The following is a 17,500-nucleotide window of genomic DNA, read 5'->3' as shown; positions in this document are numbered from 1 at the left end:
AGGCACCGTTCACCCGCAGAATGCAAACTTATGGAGGGCACGTAGACCTGAATTAGTGAGTGTAGATGGGGGGAGCAGAGCTGGTGGTTGTTCTGTAAGCAAGCATCAGTGCCTTGAACTTAACGCGAGTAACCATTGGCAGCCAATGCGGTTTGATAAAGAGAGAGGCATGACGTGCTCTCTCTTTGGCTCGTTGAAGACCAAACGCGCTGCTGCATGGTATGCTCAGATGATTTTCCTGGTGTTGTACATAAAAAGTCTGCACGAACTGGCAGTCCTTGTGATGTGGTCCGTGAAGTTTTCTGGCTGTCCTGGATGGTGTGATCATTGACGATCTAGTTGAATGGTGAAATTGTGCTGAACTGGGCTCGCAGGAATCACAAGAAGCTTGGTTTTAGCGAGGTTGAGTTGGAGGTGATGTTCTCTTAACATGAACTCAAGATGTCTACCAGGCAGGCTGAGATCCGTGCAGCTACTGTAAGATCGTCATGCTGGAATGAGAGGTGGAGTTGTTTGTCATCAGCGTAGCAATGGTAGGAAAAGCCATGTGCCTGAATGACAGATCCCAAAGATGACATGTATATGGAGAAGTGGAGGGGCCCATGTACTGAACCTTGGGGTACCCTAGTAGCTAGTTGGTGAGACTTAGACACCGCTCCCCTCCTAGACACCCTGAAGGACCTACCTGTGAGATAAGACTCAAACCAGCGGAGCACAGTTCCTGTGATGATCCTTTGCTGTGAGGGTTGACAGGAGAATCTGGTGGTTTACCATGTCAAATGCAGCAGACAGATCCAGCAGAATGAGAACAGACGATTTGGATGAAGCTCTTTCCGGTCTCAGAGCTTCAGTAACGGACAGCAGGGCAGTTTCCGTAGAGTGTCTGCTTTTGAAGCCAGACTGGTTGCTGTCTAACAGGTTGTTCTGGGAGAGAAGAGATGAGACTTGGTTGAACACGACTCATTCAAGTGTTTTCGCTATGAATGGGAGGTGAGAGATAGGTCTGTAATTTTCTAAAAGTGCAGGATTTAGTGTGGGTTTCTTAAAGGGGTCTTGATATTTATCATATAAGAGTTAACTGCACTATAAAAACACACTGTAAATTTCAGAACTCAAAACTCCCTCCCCAGTCTAAAAAGAGCATTTATAGTTCCCAGTCTATTGAAACGTGTCATTTTCAAAACTGTGTCTTTGTGACATCACAAGACATGTCTCAGTTGTATTTACACGCCCCATTACTTGTGTCATCGCACCCTCGGCCCCGCCCACTGGCGTTCAGTTCATATTGTAAACAGAGAGGGAGAGAGATGGGCCAAGTGTGACTATTTCTGAACACAAAAGGGGACCCATTTGGACTAAATTTAAGTTTTGTTATTTTCTTTCTTTATTTTGCATATAACATGCATCAGACAGCCGTCTTTTACCGTTGTCATGTTTATCGCACTGCTTTTAAAAGATGCAGTGTCAAGGTACAACAAGCTGCTGTGCCTCTTGCTGTACACAAACTGCTCAACATGCTGTTCTTTTGCCCATCTGCGCTATTTTTAATCATTGTATGTTGGTGTTGGTGTAGACATGGACTAGCTGGACGTCTTTGACCATTTGGATACATTTCCATTGATCTGCGCCTATGTGTGCAAAAAACAGGGCAGAAAATGATCATTTATTACTAAACTATGACTGTTTTAGTGCTAAAAACTTTACTGACATTGTCAGTGGACCTCAGGGAAGATAATACAATTATAAAAAAATTGCATTTCATGACCCCTTTAAGCAGTGGGGTTACCCGGGCCTAGCCTAACACCGTATCCTAACCAGGCGCGACAGACAACGAGCGACAGGGCTTTCTATTTTTTAAATGGTTTCTATTTCTGCGACATGGCACCGGCCAGCGCAGTCATCATGGGTCTAAAAAATTTGTATTACAGTATATTAAAGCTGCCATTACACTAGCTGGTTCACAACATGATTTTGGCCAAGGGTGTCACACACCTAACGAATGTTGTGCTTGAGGTCTCGCTCTCTTCAGTCGGAGCTCTGTCACACACACACACACACATGCACCAGTTCAGAATGGCAGTGGGGAGACATACCGGTTCATCCCCGCTTCCCTGTCACCTGGAGATCAGCGAAATAACAGCAGGAGAACTGCGTGAACATAAACAATCGTAACAGACTGAATAAGAATGCGATTCATAAAGTAACTTTTCCTGTGTGTATGTGTGTGTGTGTGTGTGTGTGTGTGTGTGTGTGTGTTGTGTGTGTGTGTGTGTGTGTGTGTGTATGTGTGTGTGTGTGTGTGTGTGTATGTGTGTGTGTGTGTGTGTGTGTGTGTGTGTGTGTGTGTCACGTCGCATCTGGTTAGGACAAGGTGTAATAATATTGTATATCACCGAAGCAGGTTTCATTTAATCCCAGTGAACACATACACAAAATCCCTGCATCAAAACTAGTAAATGTGTTATTTTGCAAATCAGTTTGTTCTAATTTGCAGCGCAGCATTCTGCTTTCTACGTACACATGAGTATTTGATTGGTTACCACCTGTTGCTTCCAATTTCCGCTCTAAGATAAAGTTGCCTATACCTGCAGGTCTTGGATCAGCTTCCCAAATCCAAACCTTGACTATTAGTGAAACGCAAAAACTGACTCTAGATGAGTGGTTGCGGATAACATCTTCCGACATTGCTTGCTGCATTCATGTGCAGATTAAATGTAGCTAATGATTGTACATCATAAAAAAAACTTTTCTTAAACAAAGGCAGAGTAATTAGTGGATTAGGTAAGGGTAATCCACAGCTAGGTGCGTGTTAAACTATTTTAATGCACAATGTGGAGGCGAAGAACCACCCGACGCAAAGCACACTGAAATCGTTTAATGCACACTTTTCTGTGGATTATCCCACTTATACCATGGTTACTTGCCAGCATTGATTAGTTACAGCTGTCATTGATTACAGTGCAAATTTTGACTGGAACAATAACAATAACGGTTAACTTTATCTACAGGTCGTTAGATCTAGAGTTCTGCCCGTTCTAATCAGACATGAAGATAAAATAGTGCCATAATAATACAGTTTTTTTTACTGGAACTGCCTGTGTATTAAATGGTTTTAATGCACATATTCCAGCCAGTCAGAATTGAGTATTTGAACAGACCATGGTATATTAAATTGTTTTGGTAATGTAAAAAATTATTTAAAAAAAATACATAGAGACGAATACATTACATCACCACTTTATACACAATACCCCCACTATTTTCAGAAGCACAATCTGCGATTTTGATCTGGAACTGGGCCTGTCACAGCCAATCACAGATGCTCAAGAGGGTCATGTGTCTGTGAGGAGAGCCGTGTGTGTGTGCAGCAGACCATTAACACATTCATATCTTTTGACATTTTTGATTTACAGGTTGTCTAAAAATGGCAAGAAAACCTCATGAAATATCTCAACAACATTTATTTATCACTATTTTGCAACACATCAGAGCCCAACTAATAATTTCCCATGTTGTTCTTCAAAATATTGCTTATATTTTCAATTTTACATCTTGTTGAAATCATGAAAATAACATGTAAAAGATTGGAATATTTGTCAGGAGGTCAGCTGCCTTCTCAAGAAATGCTGCAATGGTGCGTGAAAGTTGATGAGTTTATATACAGAGTCACATGACCTCAGTATTTGCAGGGACCCCATTTATACATTATTTTTCACAAAAATGTGAATGACTCGCTCAAATGCATTTAAATGTTTGTTTCCTCCAGGATACAAAAATCTTTTAAGGGTTAAATGAACTGAAAGTAAGTCCAAAAAATACCAAAACTTTTACAAAATTACAGACAATTCTGTCAGCATTAAACAGTCAACAAATACAAAATCTGCTGTACTTAAATAATAACAGCATTCCCATGGTCTTGGAAACCTGAAATAACATGGAATTTTATAATTGTGATCGTGAGGAGTTTGGAAAAGTCAAAGTGGAAATCAGAGGTGCAAAAACGATATATGCAACGCAAAGGGGCGCCGAAAGGGCAGTTTCTAAAACGATCGAGGGTGAACGTTATGCTTAGCTAATGCTCATTTTTAACTAATCGTGATTACAATCATCCTGTTTTCAGAATCACAGCGGAGAGGAATCAGAGATGAGCTTATGTGTGGCGTTCACACAAAACACGTCTGCTCCCACTGTGTCTGAATCTCACATGGAGGTAAATGTGGATTCTTCATGTTGTTCTGTACTCTACCCATATTCACATTACAATCAGAATAGAGTTTTATTAGTCAGGTAATATTGCTCTTACAAGACATTTGACTTGACCGTTTCTGACATTGGATAGACATGAAATAAGACTTAAGAGAAAGAAGTAAACAGCAGTTCTCAAATACTTCAAATATAAATGTAAAGTAGAAATGTGCTTTGTTGTTTGTCATTTATACAGTATTCAGTCATAATCAGAATATTATGCCAGCACCACAATAAGAAAGCAATCTGATTCATCTGAGGCTTCAGCAGCTTCGTTTCAGTTCAAATGTGTCAGTCATATTTCACACACTACAGACTGCAGGAATTAAACACAATCTTCTGATAGATTCTGTGATGTAAACTGTCTTTCATTCACACACAGCAGGTTAAGTTATGAGCAACACACTAGTTTCATGAACTGAAGGTTTTGTTTTATATTCAGCTGGAGTCGACAGAGAATCAAAGTGCCACAGATGTCACAGACACTCACACTGAGGTACAGAACACATTTACTGTTGATTTACTGCATTTATTCCAGTGTGTGTTTGACGTGACATCAGTCATATGTCTATTACATGTTTAGAACTTTCATTGTGAACGTGTCCCTCATAGTTCAGACACTGTAGATGATCTTCTAAATGGTCTGTATTTCTGCAGTAATGTTGATCGATTGTGTGTTGTCTGTTTGTTAAACTGCAGGATCAGAATGAAGATGGTCTGATGAAGGAATCAAACTTCATCTCATCTGATCCAGTAAACACAGTCACAGACAGGCAGTGTGTGTCTGATGTTCCCAGTGAGGTGAGACAACAGGAACGTTTCTATTATCATTTACATTCACACACACACACTGTATCTGTGAGCAAGTTTCAGTCTCAATAATGAACAATAACTTCCAATCATCAAATGAATATTTTATTGTATATTCTGCTACAGAGAATCAAAGTTCCACAGACATAACATTTACTGTGGATGCACTGCATTTCTGACAGCGTATGTGTTTATATTATAGAATGATGTTGGAGGAGAGATTCCCACAGTGTCTCAGACAGAGGTACATTCATATCACACACACCCAGCAATATCACTGAATATCAGTGTGTGCGCTGCGGTGTTATGATGCACGATAAACGAGTTTATATCAAATGTGTAACATACTGTATATTTGTTTAATTTGATCTATTCTTTTTGAACAAAGACTAAAACCAGCAGACAGAAGGTTCTGAAGAATTTACACATGTGTGTTCCTGAAACATTAGAAATTCTACAAGCTAAAGATGTCTCACAACTCTACAGTGAGGTGAGAATAAAACATCAGCGGTATTAATGTTCTATTGACATACAGTGATGTATGATTGACAGGTACAGTTATGTTTTGATTGACAGATACAGTAATGCTTGACAGAGATAGTAATGTTGGATTAATAGGTACAGTAATATTTCATAGACACAGTAATGTTTGATTGACAGATACAGTAATGTTCCATTGACAGATACATTAATGTTTGATTGACAGATACAGTAATGTTTGATTGACAGATACATTAATGTTTGATTGACAGATACAGTAATGTTTGATTGACAGATACAGTAATGTTCGATTGACAGATACAGTAATGTTCCATTGACAGGTACATTAATGTTCGATTGACAGATACAGTAATGTTTGATTGACAGATACAGTAATGTACGATTGACAGGTACAGTAATGTTTGATTGACAGATACAGTAATGTTCGATTGACAGATACATTCATGTTTGATTGACTGGCACAGTAATGTATGATTGACAGGTACAGTAATGTTAGATTGACAGATACAGTAATGTTCGATTGACAGATACATTAATGTTTGATTGACAGATACAGTAATGTTCGATTGACAGATACAGTAATGTACAATTGACAGGTACAGTAATGTTTGATTGACAGATACAGTAATGTTCGATTGACAGATACAGTAATGTTTGATTGACAGGTACAGTAATGTTTGATTGACAGATACAGTAATGTTCGATTGACAGATACAATAATGTACGATTGACAGGTACAATAATGTTTGATTGACAGATACAGTAATGTAAAATTGACAGATACAGTAATGTACGATTGACAGATACAGTAATGTTTGATTGACAGATCAAGCAGTAATGTTTGATTGACAGATCAAGTAATGTATGATTGACAGATACATTAATGTTTGACTGACAGATACAGTAATGTACGATTGACAGATACAGTATTGTATGATTGACAGATACAGTAATGTTCGATTGACAGATACAGTAATGTTCGATTGACAGACACAGTTATGTTTGATTGACTTATACAGTAATGTTCGATTGACAGATACAATAATGTATGATTAACAGATACAGTTATGTTCGATTAACAGATACAGTAATGTCTGATTGACAAATACAGTAATGTTTGATTGACAGATACAGTACAGAGAGGAGGGCAGGAGAGATCTGTGCATGAATTTATATTCACTGATGCCAGAAACACAAGAGACTCAGTTTGCTAAAGAGATCTCACAGCTACAAAGTCAGGTACAACAACAACAACACACAATAACACACTAAAACATCTTGTACAACATGAAATGATTCATGTGTATCATTGAACAAATGTGTTTTATTGCAGATAAAGTATAAATCTGATGGGATGAAGAAACTGTCGTCTAGTTTGTACTCTCAGCTGCCCGACACGATAGAAACTCAACACGCCAAACAAATGACAGATCTACAGAGCGACGTAACACACACAGACGTTTATTACTGTCATATTCATACAGTCAGATGATGTGAGAGTGTTCTCATGTTTTGATGTTTTTCTCAGAATAAATATAAAGAAGCTGGAAGAAAAGACATGTCTAAAAGTCTGTACTCACAACTGACAGAAACACTGGAGACACAACACGCTAAAGACGCATATGAGCTACAGAGTGAGGTACACACACACGCACAGTGCATACAGTAGTAATACAGCTACATGTAGCAGATTATTTGTCATTAAAACTCTGTTTGATCAGCTGAAGTATAAGGAAGGACAGCAGTGTGCATCCAGCTCTCTGTTCTCCACACTGCCCGAGACTCCTGACATTCAGTTCGCCAGAGAAATGACGGAGACCGTCAGTGAGGTGAGGAGACGTGAAGAGGCGGTGTGTTAGAAGTGTTTCATCTGGCTTGAACATGCCCAAGCTATAATCATACTAATCACTCGTGTGTGTGTGTGTGTGTGTGTAGAATAAATACCGCGAGCATGGTAAGAAGAGCATCAGCAGCAGTATTTACTCTCAACTACCTGAAACGACAGAAACACAATTCAACAAAAGCATCAGTGAACTACAGAGTCAGGTGCACCTATCATCTGCTTTACTCATTACAACATCCTCATTTATGTTATTACACACTGATTGAGTATTAAGTTATTTTTAAAGCATAATTTTCAATCACATTTTTCATTTCAACTTTAAGACATTACAGACATTACATTTCTGTGAAGCTGCTTTGCAACGATGTGTGTTGTGAAAAGTGCTGTACAAATAAAAATGGCTTGACCTGACTTAAAACATAATAAGATGTGAAATGGGTTCCACTTTCTCTCAGGTGAAATATAAAGAAGCGGGTTTGAAGCAGATGTGCAGTTCTCTGTATCATCAGCTGCCTGAAACTCTAGAAACTCAACACGCTAAAGAAGCTTCACAACTCCAGAGTGAGGTACAGTACATTTTAGGGGTGGGTAAAAATATTGATTCTCCGATGCATCGCGATGTTCTTTGGAATGATCTTGATATCGATTGTTAAATCCCAAGATTGATCTTTTGCTCTATGTGCAACTCTCCACTACAATTAGAGGAAATCATTCACAATTGCAACCAAATTTCGTGCTATGCGAGTAAATGTCTGTGATTCTCCACTGGCTGGTAAATGTTTAGACCAGTGATTGAGTAGTAAAGTGATGAAGTGGTGAAGATGAGATCCATACAATCCATTTGACATTGAATAATGTCTCTTTTAATATCCTTTCTGTTCTTTAAAATCAGAAAAATAGAAACAATTCATTCTAATCATGCACAGCACAGATGAGATAAAGCCATTCGAGTCTCTCTCGTTAACATGCGCTTATTTACAGAACAGCTAGTGTTCTTAAAGAGACAGTACACGTTCAATAAATCAATGTAAATACTTGTAAATAGTAAGAATTATGCATGTAAACAATACAAATTTTACATATTTATTGATTGAATTATGGATTTGTTCATTTTTAAAAAGCAAAAATGTGTCCAGTCAGGTCTCCTAAGCAACCAAATTGGCCCAGTTGCTAGGGAGGGTAGAGTCACATGGGGTAACCTCCTTGTGGTCGCTATAATGTGGTTCTCGCTCTCGGTGGGGCGTGTGGTGAGTTGTGTGTGGATGCTGCGGAGAATAGCGTGAAGCCTCCACGCATGCTACGTCTCCATGGTAACGCGCTCAACAAGTCACGTGATAAGATGCACGGATTGACGGTCTCAGACGCGGAGGCAACTGAGATTCGTCCTCCGCCACCCGGATTGAGGCGAGTCACTACGCCACCACGAGGACTTAGAGCGCATTGGGAATTGGGCATTCCAAATTGGGGAGGAAAAAAAAAACTAAAATGTGACCAAAATTAATAAAAAAGTAATAAAATATAATTAGTAAAATTAATATTTTCCTAATGTATCTAGTTAGAAGGTCTCCTGTATAATTAACAGCATTAGCTGAGAGAGAATTTCTTTCATATGTCAGCATAAGGGACATTATAACTCAAATAAACCCACATGAATCAATATTGAATCTAATTTAAATTGGAATCGAATCAAATCGGGAAATCTGTATCAATGCCCAGCCCTTGTAAATTTATCTCTAAAATGTATTTTTTTCATCAGGTTATATTTTCTTGAAGAAGGTGTCTAGTAAATAAATAAAACTAAAGAAAGCTTGCACTTTTATTCAAAAGAAAATATTTGTATTTAGAGGCCAAAGAAGAAAGTGACAAAGCCTTTTCAATGTCAATGAAATCAAAGTGCACACTTGCCTCCCATTGATGGCATAATGTTAAATACTGTAATACGCCGGGCATACTACAGGACTTATGGACTTCATACAGTTTATAGACAATACATGTACATAAAGATATCTTTATAAATACACAAAAATATACTAGTACTTAAAAGCTTCTTTGCCCAAATGTACATCATTACATGTAGTAAATAAATAAAGCATTTTTTTTTGGCCTGTCTGTCTCTATTTTTGAAAACGTTCACACACATGAATGTGTAACGGTGTGTTTTGTGACTGTTCAGTTGAAGTACCGAGAGGGCCGAGCGTCCGTGAAGGGCAGTAATTTATACTCGCTGATGTCAGAGACGCCTCACAATGAGTTTATGAAGCAGCAGATGGATCTTCAGAGTGAGGTGAACATCATTAATATTCTCTCTGACTGCAGAAACATGTGGAAGATGTTCAGCTGTGATTGTTTATATGAAGTATGTTGATGTGTGAATGTTCTGGGTTCAGTACAGGTTAAACTCTTTCAATAACCACAGACAATAATATCCTCTCTTTCCTCAGTTTCTAATGGACTTAATACTTGTTTAAAACAGGGAATTAAAAAGGTCCAAGGAATGAACGAAAACTGAAAACGGAACAGATTTTTATTTTTTTATTTTTTATTTTTTTGCAGAACCAAAAATGGGAAGAAAGTCCCTTTCAGTTGTTCCGGAGTGAAAATATTATTTTAAAAATTCTGGTAACCTGTTAATAACCAGTTAATTTTGTTCTGATCTTTTTTTCATAAAAACAAAAACCAAAGGGTTTATCACAGTAAATGTATGGAATTACACCATTTCCTGTTGCCCAGAAAAATGAGCCTTCTCTTTTTTTAGTAGAACATAAGAATGAGCTTTTATTCTGAAGGGTACTGCTAATTTAAAAAACAATGTTCAAAAAATAAACATAATTTAGTCTGCAAAAAATAATGTTCAGTCCAATTTTGCATGCATGCAGGAGAGAGAGGTTTAGGCTTTTAATTGATTTTAGGTGGCCAAATGAATATTTGAAATATTTTTGAGTATATATTAAATATTAAGAATACATTTATAGTGGTCCTGGGTATCTCAGCGAGTAAAGACGCTGACTATCACACCTGGAGTCGTGAGTTTGAATCCAGATGTACTGAGTGACTCCAGCTAGGTTTCCCAAGCAACCAAATTGGCCTGGTTGCTAGGGAGGGTAGAGTCACATGGGGTAACCTCCTCGTGGTCGCTATAATGTGGTTCTCGTTCTCGGTGGGGTGTGTGGTGAGTTGTGCGTGGATGCCGCGGAGAATAGCGTGAAGCCTCCACATGCTGTGAGTCTCCGTGGTAACACGCTCAACAAGTCACCTGATAAGATGACTTGTTGAGATCGAACCCAAGATCGTGATGTTGCTAGCACTATACCAGTTGAGCTACAGGAAAGTTCATCCACTTTGAAACATAGTTTCAAAACAAAAGGACGATTAAGACATCTTAAAAGATCAAGTGAAAGAATTAATATGACAGGCTTCACTTTTCTGCTTTTAAATCCCTCGTACAGTTTTTCCATTGACTTCCATTGCATTTATATTACTGTAAACATGTTTTCTGTTACAGTCAATATTATTGTCTGTGGTCATCGACAGCATGCAATAAATGTGATTTCTTTCACAGCATGAATATGTAGTGTGTTTGAAAGGCCAGCAGTGATCCTGAGAGAGTGTAACAGCTTTCATGTGTGTTTCTGTGTTTCAGGTGAAATATAAATCAGATCTGAAGGAAAACTCCAGTAATCTTTATTCTCTTATGCCTGAAACACTCGAGACACAGTTCGCCAAACAAACGGCTGACATGCAGAGTGACGTATGACAAACACTTCACTGAGAATCACACATCAAACATCATAAACATATTATTTTAATGCTTGTATTGTCTTGTGTATGTTTCAGGTGAAATATAAAGAAGCGGGTTTGAAGCAGATGTGCAGTTCTCTGTATCATCAGCTGCCTGAAACTCTAGAAACTCAACACGCTAAAGAAGCTTCACAACTCCAGAGTGAGGTAAAAATGAGTTTAATGAGTTTGATCAAAGTGTTTATAGCGAGTCAGTCCACTGTCGATCATTTTTAGGACGCTCTTGGGAGGATATTTCCAGTCATGCCAGTGTAGCTCCAATCTACTTGAATGGAGAAACACGGAAATCTCAATAACGCTTGGTCGGGGGGGGACTATGTATCTCAGCAAGTATTGACGCTGACTATCACACCTGGAGTCGTGAGTTTGAATCCAGGGTGTGCTGAGTGACTCCAGTCAGGTCTCCTAAGCAACCAAATTGGCCCAGTTGCTAGGGAGGGTAGAGTCACATGGGGTAACCTCCTCGTGGTCACTATAATATGGTTCTCGCTCTCGGTGGGGCGTGTGGTGAGTTGTGCGTGGATGCCGCGGAGAATAGCATGAAGCCTCCACACGCGCTACATCTCCGCGTTAACGCGCTCAACAAGTCACGTGATAAGATGTGCGGATTGACGGTCTCAGACGCGGAGGCAACTGAGATTCGTCCTCCGCCACCCGGATTGAGGCGAGTCACTATGCCACCACGAGGACTTGGAGCGCATTGGGAATTGGGCATTCCAAACTGGGAGAAAATCACATATTTCAAATCAGCAATAAATTCTGATAATACTGGAATCATAAATTGTGCTTCTGTACCTCATATGTATAGCTAATGCACATCAGCTGATTGACAGGCGATGTCTGCATCTAAAAGGTGATTGGCTCTTTTACCTGTAAGGCGGGACTTCCTTTCTACATCCGTTGAGCGTTGGGCGCTTGAAGATTCTTGGTTAAGCGTTCCAGTTTCTCCCGTGGCCCGTCTCTGCTAAATAATCTCTGGTTTTAATCAGTTGAATTTGTTCAGTTTTGAGTGTACCAGTGTTTGTGTGCTGTTTGTTCAGGTCGTGTATAAAGGTGTCGGGAAGAGAGATTTCTCTGGTTCATCGTTCACAGCCGTTCCTGATTCAGCACAGATGAAGTTTGTTCAGGAGGTTTCTCAAATACTCAGTGAGGTGAAGAATCATCAAACTGCTGCTTTATTCACCATAAACAACATCCACAGCAAAAGAGTATATTTGTCTTGTTTCCCAGGAAAAATATTCACCTGAGAAGCAAAACTGCATGCAAGATTTTAAAGGAATATTCCAAGTGAATCTCGGTCGACAGCATTTGTGACATAAAGTTGATTAGCACAAAAATTAATTTTACTGGAAAACGAGACACACATACTGATTTAGAGACTGATTTTTGCAGCATTGAATGGAGTATTTATGACATTCATCATGTGTATGTGCTTCTCTGTGTGTTGTTCAGAATAAATACCGTGAGGAGGGCCGGAAAAACCTCTCGTGCAGTGTTTATTCTCAGCTGAAAGAAACTCCGGAGACTCAGTTTGTCAAATCCGTGTCTGAACTGCAGAGTCAGGTGAACACAGAATGAATCACTCAGTTCTCTGACGTACAAGAGTGTAGATGAGTCTGGTAATGGTCGATGTGTGCCAGAGCTCTTCATACATGTTTTAAAATGAAGTCAAACGCTCATCATAGCTGGACATTCATCAGAGAGTTTCTTCACTCATCACACCAGCATCTCATGATCAGAGAAGATTTCACTCGAACTCATTCAGGGAAACCAAACACGGTTCAATCACGAGTCGCACGAGTCTTCACATCAGGTGCCGCGAAAGATAAAAATACTTGAGACCGTGAGCGGCTGCAGCGTCGAGCTTAAACACTCATACAACATATTACTGAGCTCATTTCAGACTGCTGAAAACATGGAAGAAAAGATAATAATACAGGACATGTCTTTAAATTTCCAAAATTACTGTATATAATCCTTACAAAATCTGCTACAGAGATAGAAATAAAAGAGGCAGGGCTTGGGAGCTCGTGAGTGCATGTGTTGGTTTGCCAGGTAAAATAAAATTGCATAATGAAATTTGGACACTTTATTTAAAAAATGAAGTTAACTGAACAGTTTAAAATCTGTTTGGTCTTAATGATACAATAGAGATACTTCTCCATGAGGTTTGATAAAATAAATGCAGACTTTTTCTCACACATTGCGAGTCTGCTGCTGCAGTAGGCTCTCGTTCTTAAAGGGACAGTTCACCAAAAATGAAAATTCTCTCATCATTTATTCACCCTCATGCCATCCCATCCCAGAAGTGTATGACTTTCTTTCTTCTGCAGAACACAAATGAAGATTTTTAGAAGAATATTTCAGCTCTGTAGATCCATACAATGCAAGTGAATGGTGACCAGACCTTTAAAGCTCCTAAAAGCACATAAAGGCAGCATAAAAGTAATCCATAAGACTCCAGTGGTTTAATCCATGTCTTCAGAAGTGATATGATAGGTGTGGGTGAGAAACAGATACATATTTAAGTGCTTTTTTACTATTAATCTCCACCTTTGACCAGCCTTGACCAGTAGGTGGCAGAATGTGAAAGTGAAAGTGTAGATTTACAGTAAAAAAAGATTTAAATATTGATCCGTGTGGAGTGATACAAGATGCATGAAACTAGTATGGATATGTAGGAAATCAAAGTCATTACACACAACATATTGGACCACAGAATTCCAACACTGACCAATCACAATCAAGCATTCCAGAGAGATGTGTAAAAGTTGTTCTCGGTGAATGTAACTGCAGTTTTGTGTGTTTTCGATCAGGTGAAATATAAGTCGTGTGGTAAACAGCATGTGAACGGCTCACTGTACTCCACACTGCCAGAGACACTGGACACACAACACGCTAAACACGCCAATGACATCATCAGTGAGGTCACTCATCTGCTTATTTTCTGCTTATTTGTGTTTGATCAGTTGATGACATTTTCCAGCAGTAATCCCAGATGTTTGTTTTGTGATGTTTGTTGCAGGTGAAATATAAAGAGGGCAGCAGACAGAGTTTGTGCAGTCCACTGTTCACTCGACTGCCTGAGACACTGCAGACGCAGACGGCCAGAGAGATCGCAGACGTACAGAGTGAGGTAATGTCAGCACATATAAACAACACCTGATCGGTGCAGACTGTCTGCAGTATGATTGTGTGGATGTGAATGACTGATGTTGCTGTTCTCAGGTCAGATATAAGCAGAAAGATGATGCTGTCAGTCTGTATTCACTGCTGCCTCAGACTGCAGAAACACAGTTGGCCAAACACATGACTGACATTCAGAGCGAGGTACAGTAACATTTACTGTCTCAAATGAGTGCTGGATTAGTGATGCACAAAACTGACACATTTCTGTCTCAAATAAGCAATATTTACATGCTAAATGACCCTGTGAATAAAACGTGTTAGTAAATTGGACACGTCTCCAGAAACGATGACAGTCTTTAACCACACATATGTTATTTATCTTTTATTTAAACATGTATATTACCTCCTGATATATAGATAAGTTGTGTTTGGTGATTTCAGATTCAGTACAAACAGGACGGGAAGAAGGAAGTGGAGAGTAATCTGTACAGTCTGATGCCACAGACACTTGAAACGCAACATGCTAAAGATGCTTACGAGCTGCAGAGTCACGTATGTGTGATGACATCACAGATAGTTTGCTTTTATACGCTTGTTCTGCTGTCTATTTACAGTCATGATCCGACTATTGAGTGTGAATTGTGAAGCATCGGTCGGGTCAGAAATTAAAATAGGGGTTTGGGGCAAAAAAGCAACTGGAAGTGAACAAAATGCCCCCCAAATTTAAATTGTAGGGGTAAAACAAGCCCCCATTATGAGTTCCCTCCTGAGAGCTGGTATTTTTTGTATTAATTTATTTTAAGCATAATACATACTTTTACAAAATATGATTTGATGCTGATTTAACCTTTATACACTTATCAATAGTGAACCCCGTTCCATCTGTTCAGCTCAAAGTTGACCTGAAACATCACATGTGGAACCCCCAATATTTTTATTCTTTTTTTATTAATGTTTTAACACTATTCTTCACTAAAGAAGAAACACTAAATGTATGCATTTCTTTTGGGATTTTATGGTATTTTTGACCTTATTTACCTCTAAAGTTACTCCATTCATGTTCATATAAAATAAACACATTTTATATTTCATTCACTTCAATAAAAAGCATCTCGACATCTGCTGGAATAAAACTAACAATTATATGAAATGACAACTATGTCCAGTAGATGGCTCTAGTGCTGCATAAGCCAATGTTTTAACAAACTTCATTTTTAGATATTATCACAAATATTATTATGCATTGGATATATACAGTATTTAGACATTATAAAAGTCAATTATCAACACTTGTGTTGAAAGGTGGGATTTTGCAATGATGCCAAAATATACTTACAGTCAAACCTGACCATGGTTGTGCAGCTCCCACATCTAAGCCTAAACTTCCTCACAGTGTGTCTGTGCATGCGCGTGTGTGAGCGTGCTTGTGTGTATGTGCACATATGTGTGTGCAGTGTCTGTGCATGCGTGTGTGCGTGCCTGCGTGTGTATGTGCACGTGTGTGCGCGTGTGTGTGCGCGCGTGCGTGTGTGCCTGTGTGTGTATGTGCACCTGTGTGTGCGCGTGGGTGTGTGCACGAATATGTGTGTGCGCGCATGTGTGCACGTGTATGTGTGTGCGCGCGCTTGCGTGTGTGTATGTGCGCGTGTATGTGTGTATGTGCACGCGCGTGTGTGTGTATGTGCGCGTGTATGTGTGTATGCGCACGCGCGTGTGTGTGTGTGTGCGCGCGCGTAAGTATGTGTGTGTGTGTGTGTGTGTGTATGTGCGCATGTGTGTGCACGTGTGTGTGTGTTCTGCATTGTGGCCGATTGATTATAGTCTCACCCATTCATTTCAAATAAGGGACTGTTTGATAAAACCACCTAGACACATCATGTGAAATCCAAATTTGTTTTGTGTGTTCAGGCCGCAAACTTAGGTTCAAAAATCCCCCCAACAGTGATTAAGGGTGGCATTTATAGGTATCAATCTTACTGAATTAAAAAGGACATAAAAAATCAAAAAGTAATCTTAAAAGGGTGACAGAGTGTTTTATATATATATATATTATTCTCTTATAAAGGTAAAAAAATGCCTCTAAAAATCAAATCCGGGGGGCAAATATTGCGCCATTTCCGACCCTGGCATCGCCTTTCAGTTTAGAAGGATTTCTGCTCCTCTGATCAATGTCATTGACATGTTATTGATTTGATAAGTGTGTGTGTCTCTGTAAATGTGTTTACACATGAATGTGTGTTTAGGTGAAATATAAAGAGAAGCACAAAACAGACTCATCCCTGTACGCTCAGCTGTCTGAAACACTGGAGACTCAACACGCCAAACACACGGCACAGATACAGAGCCAGGTGAACATACAACACACATGATTTGACATGTTTCATCCACATTAACAGCCAGTATAGTGAATGAGTGAATGTGTTTTTCCTGATAGGTGAAGTATAAAGAGGATGTGATGAAGAATCTGGCCTCATCATTATACTCACAGATGGCCGACACACCAGAGATTCAGATGAATAAAGACATCAGTGCACTGCAGAGTCAGGTGACACATGTTTTAATATCTCTTAACATGTTTTATCAATAAAATACAGGGGGAAAATAGAATAATTGATTCTCAAAATAAGCGTAGTTTGTTTGATGAAACCAAATGTGAAGTATGGTGCTTCTGTTGTGTTTGTGAGCATGTGTTGATGTGTTTCAGGTGAAGTATAAGACCGACGGACGGCAGATCATGAGTTCTAGTGTTTATTCACAGCTGACAGAAACTCCAGAGATTGAGTTTATAAAGACAGTGACTGATCTACAGAGTGATGTGAGGACACCACCTGACAAATACACCTTCTCATAGTAGAATTCATTTTAAACATTTGATTTTGTGTTTCAGGTGAAATATAAAGAAGCGGGTTTGAAGCAGATGTGCAGTTCTCTGTATCATCAGCTGCCTGAAACTCTAGAAACTCAACACGCTAAAGAAGCTTCACAACTCCAGAGTGAGGTAACATCATACACGATCATCTTCAGGTGCAATTTACTTTGAAAAGTATTACCCCTGCTACTTGATCATACTTGAAATGACTCTGTTGTTACAGGTGAAGTATAAAGAGAGCGGGAAGAAAGAAAACTCGTCCTCTCTTTATTCACGGCTGCCAGAGACTCCACAAACACAACTGG

The 17,500-nt window shown here is 39.2% G+C and overlaps 1 protein-coding gene across 9 annotated transcripts in view; it reads left to right on the top strand.

Annotated features, from left to right (window-relative positions):
• LOC127434174 (nebulette-like) overlaps window positions 1-17,500 on the top strand; it is a 58,291-nt gene that overhangs the window by 1,214 nt on the left and 39,577 nt on the right. For 4 of the 9 annotated variants that reach the window (XM_051686717.1, XM_051686715.1, XM_051686721.1 and 1 more), the window contains exons 3-27: window positions 4,121-4,210; window positions 4,688-4,741; window positions 4,945-5,046; window positions 5,258-5,299; window positions 5,444-5,545; window positions 6,685-6,795; window positions 6,890-7,000; window positions 7,085-7,195; window positions 7,278-7,385; window positions 7,492-7,602; window positions 7,855-7,965; window positions 9,573-9,683; window positions 11,040-11,147; window positions 11,234-11,344; window positions 12,238-12,348; window positions 12,650-12,760; window positions 14,014-14,124; window positions 14,223-14,333; window positions 14,426-14,527; window positions 14,768-14,878; window positions 16,570-16,674; window positions 16,761-16,871; window positions 17,031-17,141; window positions 17,214-17,324; window positions 17,419-17,500. The exon at window positions 17,419-17,500 is cut by the window's right edge and continues 29 nt beyond it. In XM_051686717.1, coding sequence (XP_051542677.1) covers window positions 4,121-4,210; window positions 4,688-4,741; window positions 4,945-5,046; window positions 5,258-5,299; window positions 5,444-5,545; window positions 6,685-6,795; window positions 6,890-7,000; window positions 7,085-7,195; window positions 7,278-7,385; window positions 7,492-7,602; window positions 7,855-7,965; window positions 9,573-9,683; window positions 11,040-11,147; window positions 11,234-11,344; window positions 12,238-12,348; window positions 12,650-12,760; window positions 14,014-14,124; window positions 14,223-14,333; window positions 14,426-14,527; window positions 14,768-14,878; window positions 16,570-16,674; window positions 16,761-16,871; window positions 17,031-17,141; window positions 17,214-17,324; window positions 17,419-17,500 — 2,560 coding nt within the window. The remainder of the gene's footprint in view (window positions 1-4,120; window positions 4,211-4,687; window positions 4,742-4,944; window positions 5,047-5,257; window positions 5,300-5,443; window positions 5,546-6,684; window positions 6,796-6,889; window positions 7,001-7,084; window positions 7,196-7,277; window positions 7,386-7,491; window positions 7,603-7,854; window positions 7,966-9,572; window positions 9,684-11,039; window positions 11,148-11,233; window positions 11,345-12,237; window positions 12,349-12,649; window positions 12,761-14,013; window positions 14,125-14,222; window positions 14,334-14,425; window positions 14,528-14,767; window positions 14,879-16,569; window positions 16,675-16,760; window positions 16,872-17,030; window positions 17,142-17,213; window positions 17,325-17,418) is intronic. The other 5 variants (XM_051686716.1, XM_051686719.1, XM_051686718.1 and 2 more) reach the window with 5 other exon arrangements.

The sequence above is a fragment of the Myxocyprinus asiaticus genome, chromosome 44 (assembly GCF_019703515.2).
Source record: "Myxocyprinus asiaticus isolate MX2 ecotype Aquarium Trade chromosome 44, UBuf_Myxa_2, whole genome shotgun sequence".
NCBI classification, from domain to species: domain Eukaryota; kingdom Metazoa; phylum Chordata; class Actinopteri; order Cypriniformes; family Catostomidae; genus Myxocyprinus; species Myxocyprinus asiaticus.
This window is presented reverse-complemented; position numbering and strand designations above follow the sequence as displayed.